This window comes from Petaurus breviceps, unplaced genomic scaffold, assembly GCF_028583685.1.
Source record: "Petaurus breviceps papuanus isolate PSGF00001 unplaced genomic scaffold, PetGlider_PUasm1.0 90564, whole genome shotgun sequence".
Lineage (NCBI taxonomy): Eukaryota > Metazoa > Chordata > Mammalia > Diprotodontia > Petauridae > Petaurus > Petaurus breviceps.
Genome location: NW_027187275.1, coordinates 5,319,958 through 5,329,449, shown reverse-complemented (window position 1 = coordinate 5,329,449; position 9,492 = coordinate 5,319,958). Strand labels below are relative to the sequence as shown.

At 35.6% G+C, this 9,492-nt stretch overlaps 1 protein-coding gene across 2 annotated transcripts in view; it reads right to left on the bottom strand.

Annotated features, from left to right (window-relative positions):
- The window catches only part of SNX7 (sorting nexin 7), a 129,338-nt gene that overhangs the window by 16,245 nt on the left and 103,601 nt on the right, over positions 1 to 9,492 (bottom strand). For both annotated transcript variants that reach the window (XM_069063398.1, XM_069063399.1), the window contains one exon: positions 7,481 to 7,633. In XM_069063398.1, coding sequence (XP_068919499.1) covers positions 7,481 to 7,633 — 153 coding nt within the window. The remainder of the gene's footprint in view (positions 1 to 7,480; positions 7,634 to 9,492) is intronic.

The window sequence follows — 9,492 nt, the reverse complement described above, 5'->3', positions numbered from 1 at the left end:
CTCTCTCTCTCTCTCTCTCTCTCTCTCTCTCTCTCTCTCTCTCTCTCACACACACACACACACACACACACACACAAACATATGCATGTAGGGGAAAGAGTATGCACATAAATGAGTTCATGGATACACAAAATACAAAACATTTAATGCTTCAAAATATCTCTGATTTTACCAGGGTCATTACTCTTCACTGAAAGCCTCAAAAATCTGTAGTAACAACTAACCATCTAGTGGCCAAGTATTTAGTAATAAGGCTACACAAAGCCACTTGGGCTGGTCATCTCCTACCTTATGTGATATTCAAAAGATCAAAGGTACAATCATGACTGCAGAAAAGTCAAAAGTAGAAACAGAAATGGTTAAAAGAGAAGAGCAAAATAACTAGATTTTGCTTACAGGTACCATAAATAATTAAATAATATCCCTGTACCAGATGGCATTACTCCTAATTACTTAAAGTAAAAGTCACTTGAATTAGAGGGAGAAATAGGCACCAAAACTATGGTAGTTGAAGACTGCTTCTTACTAAGACAAATCTAAAGATAAACAGGAAGTTAAGAACTTTAAAAGAAATTTAGGAAAAATAGATATAATGGACTTCTGGTGATTTCTATAGCACTACATTTTAACTTTGAGAGAATCTTTTAAGTTTAAGGTGTATTTTTTTAAACAACATATTTTTGGACTCTACTTTCCAATCCACTCTGTTACTCCTCCATTTTATGGGAGACTTTGCTCAATCACATTCATAGATATGATTATAATTTGCACTTTTCCCTTTGTCCTATTATTTTCCTTCCCACTACAACTTTACAAAGAAAAAAGGACAGAAAATAGGACCAACATTAATTAGCTATAATTAAAGTGGTTTAATCTATCCCTCTGTCCCTCCTCTCTTTATCTAACCCAGGCCCCAATCGTTGATTCTTATACTTCCTTCCTCTCTCTTTTACTATTTCCTTTATCATCCAATGTCTACATTTGATCTAACTTTTTGATTCATCCCACCCTTGGCTGAAGTTTGAATTGTGACTATCCTCCCTAACTCTACCCTTCCTCCTAAACACTCTTCCTTCTTTCCCTGTCTCTATTGAATTATAATTAATTTCTAAGGTATACTCTGTGTGTGTTCATGTATGGGGGTGTTTGTGTGTAAGTGTGCTCAACCCTCTCTTTTGCCTTATTCAACGAAGAGGAAAGTTCGTAAGATGCTCACTTTCAACCTACCTCAACTTTTCCATGTTATAATATTCTTCTTCTGCCATACTTTGATTATGAAAATTCTTAAGGTCCTTTCTAGTCTTTCTCATTTCTTTCCATACATATTCCTTTTTCTTCCCCACCCCCAAAAAAGAGAACAAAATCACTACCACCCTCTCCAGTCTTAATTTTCTTTTATTCTGTATATAACCCTTGAAGATGGGAGGCCTGTGAAGGGACATAACTTTTTTCATGATAATAGAATTTATACACTCCATTTAGCCCTCTTCTAATCACTTGAATACATTTACCCTTTAGGTGTGTCTTGTCTCCTATGCTGAATTTGAAAGATCTTACCCTGATCTTGTTTTTTAATCAGGAAAGCTTAAAAATCCTCTATGCTATTAAAGATATCCCCTCAAACCCCGTAAGATTATATTCATTTTTGCTGGATAAATTATCTTTACCTATAAGACTTTTTACTTGTGCCTTTGGGATACTGTATTCCAACATTTCATCTCCTTTAAAGTATAGTCTCAAGTGATTTTGTCATTTCTAAGTACCTGAATTTTTTTTCTGGCTTATACTTTTTCTTTGACTGGGAAGTTTGAGATTTTGACCATGACATTCCTGGATATTTCAAATTTAAGATTTGCTTTCAAAAGTTGATCAATAGATTCTTTATATTTTTTATAATTGCCCTCTATTTCTAAAATATGTAAGAACTTTTCTTTGATGATTTCCTGGATATGGTATTTGACTTTGTGTTTGGTCTAATATACATTAAACTCTGTGTCCCTGATCTGTTTTTAAACTTAGTTGCTTTGATAGTAGATACCTCATATGTTTAAATTTTTGAGTCATTTTGCTTTGCCCTAATAGTTCTTGGTACACCAAATTGAGGTTCTATCTGTTAATTTTATTTTGATTTTTTCACATTTCTCACAAAATTTTATGAGACTTTACACTTCTTTCAACCTATTTATTTATAATCTCACCTATCTACATTCCTTTAAACTAGACTCCATAATCATCATGGCCCTGAGAACTTCATCATCAGGAAACACATTATCCTGGAAGATTGCATCAGTCTTGATACTCATACCTTACCACTGCCCTCAGGACCTCTGATTGGAGGGCCAAGTGAAGGACTCTTCATAAAACTTTCTCTTAAAGAGAGTTCATAGACCCCATCATGATCATTCCTGGTGGTCCCTTCAGTACCCTCTTTTTCCTTTTTTTTTTCCTTCCATTAGAATGTGAGTTCCTTGAAAGCAGATGTATTTTTTTTAATATATGCATATACACATACATATATATTATATTTTTATTCTTAGCATTTACCATAGTACCTGGCACATGTTATTCATTCATTCAGTCTTGTCTGATTCTTCATGATCCTTTATGGGGTTTTCTTGGCAAAGATACTGGTGTGGTTTGCCATTTCCTTCTCCAGTGATTTAAGGAAACAGAGTTTAAGTGTCTTACCCCAACCCATGCTACAATCCCTGGTTTCTGATACCATCACCTAGTTTCCCGATAGGGTTGCTCCCCTTGATCCCAATTCTACTTCCTCCTTTATCAATTCCCCACTAGGGAGAATTGCTGCAGTCCTAACAGGTCTCAGACACATAAAGGGAAATCCTTCTGGTCTCAGGTTTCCAAGAGGATTTCCAAGTATAGGCTGCAGAACTCTTCTGCTGGCCCTTTGTCTCCTGCTATGATTCCAATAAGAGTTCTGGCTTCAGGTCCTTCTGTGGGCCCTGAAGCAAGTGTGCTGTGAGATTAGCTATGACCTACGCTGTGCACTCAACCAATGTCCCTCCAGCTTCCAGCCCTGTTTACAGGAGATTCTGCTGTCTTCAGGCCCTGATTCATAGGCTTGAGATCCTAATTACCAGAGATCAGTCTGACTTCTGGCTAACTGGATCATCCCTGCTCAGAAAGACTGAAAGTTTCTAGCTACATCTTGTAGTCTTAGCAAGGAGAAATTCACTGGTGTTTCTCTTTGATCTTACTGATCTTTGTTTCAGTTGGTGGCCTTTCACACATTTGCGGGGGTATTTCTTAGGACACACACATCTCTAACATCTTTCATGCTTCCATCTTAGTGGAAGTCACTTTTTTTTTCCAGACATTAGTCCAGGATGCCTTTGACAATATGGGACAGGAAATATTTGAGGTAGATAGTATAATAGAACAAACATTCAATGCACAAAATCAAAGGGCCTGGGTTATGAATCTCAGTTCTGGTCACTGTATGAACTTGGAAGGTAAGTTTAAAGTGCCAAATGAACCTTAGTTGTTACTATAATTAATAAATATAATGCTCAGGGGCGGCCAGGTGGCTCAGCGAGTACTGGCTCCAGTGTCGGGATGACCTGGGGGATCAAATCCGGGCTCAGATACTCAGCACCACACCCAGAAATAACTGGCCGTGTAACCTTGAGCAAGTTACTTAACCCCGATTGCTTTTAAAAATAAATAAATAAATAAATGTAATACTCTTTGGGGAAATCACATAGCCTCAGTGATTTTAAATAATATAGTCGAGTCTAAATAGAATAAAGTGGGAAGGGCAAATTCTTACCCACACTAATTTATGATCCATAATTACTTGGGTGCCAAACAGACTGAATGAATCAATGTGTATAGCTTGGCACAATATCCTCCTAGAGTCCCAGTTCTGCCTGTAATTAGAATCTTATGCAGCTCATGACTCACATCTATAATCTGATTTTCCTCTGCCACTTAGATATTAAAATCTGACGTTCTAATTAATCCATGAATATTCTGTTTAGTGTGAGGAAACCCAAGGACAAATGGTTGGCTCCCATTTCATCTCTTGTTTTAACAATAAGGGACTCTTTTTCACCTTATTTACATGTAAAAATCAGGTTCCTTAATATGAATTTGATTGAATTACAAAGGGAATGGGAAGACTGGGAAATATTCAGCTTCCATGCCTGGGATATTTTGAACTTAATAGAGAATAGCAGATTGTCCATGCTCTTGCCTTGCAGACTTGAAAAAAAAAAAAGACCTGATTATTTAAGGGAACTGTCTTCCTGATTATGCTTTCCTAGAGTGATATAACAAACAAATTTAGAATTATCTGTGAAGGCAATATCCAATAAATAACCTCAAAATAAGAGTTTTGATGGCTTCTGAAGTTGAAATAAAAAAAAAAAAGAAAAAGATTCACCCTAATTTACAAATGCAAAACTCAAGATACACCATATATTTATGAAGGTTTAAAAGGTTATGGAGGATGGGGGGGGAGGGCGGTTAGATTGAAATTAAGTATACAGAAGCTGCTAGACAGAACAAAAGAGCATCATTACATAGCATTATTAGATTAAGCGCTAAGGAAACGAAGAAATATTCCAAATGGGGAAAAATAAATATGCAGATGACAAAAGTACATATGCATATAACGTAAGCTATAACATTCTATGTTTCTACTAAGAGAAAGCAGATATAGCAGTTTTTTAATATGTATGTTATGTAACATTGCATAAACAATAATAGCCCAACCTTAACTCTGAATAATTTTTTTTAATGAAGCATTTTCACACAAATTATCTTATTCCATTTCCCTAACAACCCTGCGAAATGGAATAGGTGAGTTGCACTATCTTTACTTAACAGATGAGAAAATGAAAGCTTAGGGAAGTTGGTTCAGCATCTTGCCCAAAGATACCAAACTAAGTGGTAAATCCAGGACTGGAAGGTAGAACTCATTCATTTTCAGTACAGATGTTTTTCATTATGTCTGCTAAGTTCTAAAAGAGGCAGTAAATCACAGTGAAAAGAATACTCACCTTGCAATCCAGAAACCTGGGTTCAAATGCCCTATATCTCTGAACTTTTGTAACTATTGTGACCCTGGACAAATCACTTAATCTTCGTCTTGATGTGTAACCCAAATCAAGTCACTTCATTTTAATCTTTATGTGTCAGAGGCAGCTCCCTAAAGCTTATCTACTAAGTCATGAATTTTCTACCTGCTTCCAGCATGTCCCAGTCACCTGGAAAATCCCAGGCTAATCCTTTGCATATTCAAGTAATTATGGTCAACTATTAACATAAAGAAGTGTGATGATACACATTGTTTCTTCAACAAAAATGCTTCAAATTATTTCATTGCTAGAGACTTTTTAGGTATTTATGCTTATGGATTAAAAGAAAACTAATTAAATGAATATTAAGAAAGCATATATACTAGTTACTGCTCCCAAAGAGGAAGTATTTTATTTCCAAACATCTTAGAAATGTGGACATAGTAGAATGTAAAACAACTGCATAATTTTGTCAATGAATCATTCCCTGTTTTCATTAAATTCATATTATGGAATCTATTTTCCTAAATTACTTTTTTGGAGAAATCCAATTTGTATTCAGAACTGGAAAATTATTATATTTAAAACAAAATGAATGGTTGGCTCTACCCTGAATCAAGAATAGTGTTAATATTCTTCAACTGATGTCATAGCTCCCTTTAATTGTCTATCAACTTAAGGAAAAGTAAGACAGTGAAAGAGTGGAATTGGAATGGTTTTCTCCTTAATCCACCTGACAGTTCTTCATTCCCTCCCACCTGACCTCAGATTTCCAAAATATAAGGAAGGAGGAAAAAGAAAAAGAGGCACAAACAGGTAGAGAGGTTGAAGGCATTAGAGAATATTTTTTAAGATCCAAGGGGAAAAACGAGAGTGATATTTAAAGAACTTTCCTCACCTCCCCTAAAACAAAAGAATACCAAAAAATATGGCCAAATGTATTATTTTATATCCCTTTTCCAAATCCTCTCACCTCAAGTCCTGAAATCTGTCTAATTCTTAAGTTTCAGCTACTAAAAAAATTTCCTTTGTGTGCTGTGCCTTCACCTAGTTTCTGATCTGCAAATCAGAGAAAAGGACAGGAGTTCTTAAACTTTTATATGTGTAATGAGACCCTTTGGCAATCTGGCAAAGCCTATGAATCCGTTCAAAGAATTATGTTTTTAAATGCAAACATACATACATAATACACACACACATATACTAACAAATGAAATAAATGAAACACAGTTATCTATCTACCTATCTGTGTAAAACCCTATACCATGGTATTGATTAGAATAAAGTCAGTCAATAAACATTTATTAATTGCCAGGTACTGTGCTAAGTAATAAGGATATAAGATATAAAGAAAGTTCTCAAGGAGCTCACAGTTCAATGAACTGAGAGCTGCAAAAGCTTGGTTTTATTTTGTTTTATTTACATCTTTTGTTTTTATACTACTATTACTTCCCTATAAGTCTGCACTCTCCCAACAAATTCTGTCTTAAAGCATCAATAAATAAAGTCACCCTAACTGACAAGTCAGTCTGCCTCTGTGGAGTCCCCCACACCCTTCTGTGAGGAAAGAGAAGTGTTTTCTTCACCATTTCCCATGACTGAGAATGACACCTGGATTTTAATTCTACCTCTTCTATTAATTAGCTCTGAGAATTTGTCTAAGTTACCTTGCCTCTGTGTACCTCAATTTTCTCCACTTATAATAAAGATGGTTATCCAAAATGAGTTCTCTCCAAATCTAAAATTCTGTGATTCTGCCAAACTGGCAACAATAACAACAATGATGATGAAGATGAAGAAGAAGATGATGATTGATGATGATGATGACAATGACAATGGCCAACATTTATATAGCTCTTATTATGAGTCAGGCATTGTGTTAAGTGCTTTACAATTATTATCTCATTTGATCTTCACAGCAACGAGAGGAAGGTGCTATCCCCCATTTTACATCTGAGGAAAATGAGGCAAACCCCATTTTACAGGTAAGGCAATTGAAGCAGAGGTTAAATGACTTGTCTGGTTAATAAGTGTCTGAGGTTGGATTTGAACTCGGGTCTTTTTGACTCCAGGCCCATCTCTCTATCCACGGCATCATCTAGATTTACAGGTCTGTATGATAGGGAAGAATGTCGTTTGAATTCTGGCTCTATCATTTACTTCTGTCACTTCAGTTCTCTGGGGCTCAATTTCCTTATAGTAAAACAAAGGGGTAGGATCAGATGACCCCAAAGGTTCCTTTGAGCTTACACATGCTACTCTTCTCTAATTATGTCCATAGACTCAAGCTGAATTAAAAGCATTAACCAATTTATTGCTATTTCTGAGCTTCATAAGCTACTTTATGTGACATAAATTTTAGAGACGGAAAGGGGTAACACAGAATAATTTTGATGTGCTTGTGTGAGAAAAATGAGGTAAGTGTTCATGAGAATTACCTGTTCATAGTAGCTGATATTCTTCTCAGCCATATCTGTAAATGCCAACTTGAGATCATTTTGCATGTTTTGTTTCCATCTGTCCCAGTCAGCTTTCAGGGCATTATTAGCACATTCCACCTTATCTTCCAGTTTTCCAATCTCTTCTGTAAGCTGAACAAAATTTCAAAGATAAAAAAAAAAGATTAGAAAAATTCTTTTTTAAAGATTGTTTTTGGTTTATTTTTTGACTTTTAATAATATTTTATTTTTCCCCAGTTACATGTAAAGACAATTTTTAACATTCACTTTTTCTTTAAAAAAAATCTGCATTCCAAAATTTCTCTCTCCCTCTCTCACCTTCCCTTTCCCTGAGACAGTAAGAAATTTTATATTTGTTCACTTGATTTAATCAAATGAAACATATGATTAAAGAAATCTTGCAATTAGGTGATTTCTTCTTTTCTTGGTCAACTATGATACAAATACTGTTTAGGAATGAAATGCTGAGAGATCACCAACATCAGGGCAGAAGCACTGAGATAATACTGCTCCTTTTTGGTCCAACTATTAATTCATTAAATTGTGCAAGCCTTTTATAACCAAAACCTATTCAACAAAACCTATTAAAACAAAACAAACAAATTAAAAAAAAACCTTTCCTATATCCTTGAAATTTTCAAACAATGCTACTTTCACTTCCTAGGGTTAAAAGAAATAGCAAACACACATCTTCATCTTTACCCTGGCTATTTTCTGCCTTTTTTCTGCTACCTCACTATAAATCAGACCCCCTGAGGTCATCCCTGAAAGGAACTAACCCAGCTAAACCATTCAGCCTTAAATTCCCAGGGACCATATGTGCTGCTGACCGTAGCATTTCCTCTCCCTTTTCCCTCTGTTCCCCTTCAGCCTCTGAGAACTGTAATCATTTCAACACTACAAAAGTCTCTAGGAAGAACATTTGGCATTTCAAAGGTATGCCCCATAGCATCATGCCTGTGATCTCTAGATAAATCCTACTTCGTTGTCAGCAAGGGGAAGGGAAGAAACAAGAATAAACATTTATTAAATGCCTACTATGTGACAGGAACTGTGTTAAGTGTTTTATAAACATTATTTCATTTAATGCCTCAAAACAACTCTGAGATGTAGTTATTATTATCCCTAGTTTACAGATGAGGAAACAGAAACTGAGAGGTTAAGTGACTTGCATAGGGTCACCTGTCTTAGTAAGTCTCTAAGGCTAGATTTGAACTCAGGTCTTCTTTTTTCCATGTCCAATACTCTATCCTCTGCACCACCTTGCTGTGTTTGCATCCCCCAATATATATTGTTTCCATAGGCTCCTTGAGGGATTGTCTGTTTTTTATTTATATATCTCCAACACTCAGCACAATGTTTGACACATAGTTTTTAATAAATATCTTTTCCTTAATTTATCCAAACCAATTAATTAACATTTATTAGGAATCTATTAGCACCAAGTTCTGTGCTAGGCTTTGAGAATACACACACACACTGTGTATGCATGTATGTATATGTGCATGTACATATATATGAAAGGCATAGATAACATTCACAAATGTAAGGCAGTAATGAACTTTTATTCTACTAGAGACTTTACTTTGGATTTTTTTTAACTTTAAAAAATATTTTTGGGGCAGCTAGGTGGCGCAGTGAATAGAGCACCGGCCCTGGAGTCAGGAGGACCTGAGTTCAAATCCGGCCTCAGACACTTAACACAAAAAACTAGCTGTGTGACCTTGGGCAAGTCACTTAACCCCAAATTGCCCTCCAAAAAGCAAAAAAATTTTTTAATTTCATTATTTCCCAATATCATGTAAAAAAAATTTTAACATTCATTTTTTTTAATACATATTTGTTTTTAAAACTTTGAGTTCCAGGGGCAGCTGGCTGGTGCAGTTTATAGAGCACTGGCCATGAAGCCAGGAGGACCTGAGTTCAAACCTGACTTCAGACACTTAATACACACACACACACACACACACACACACACACACACACACACA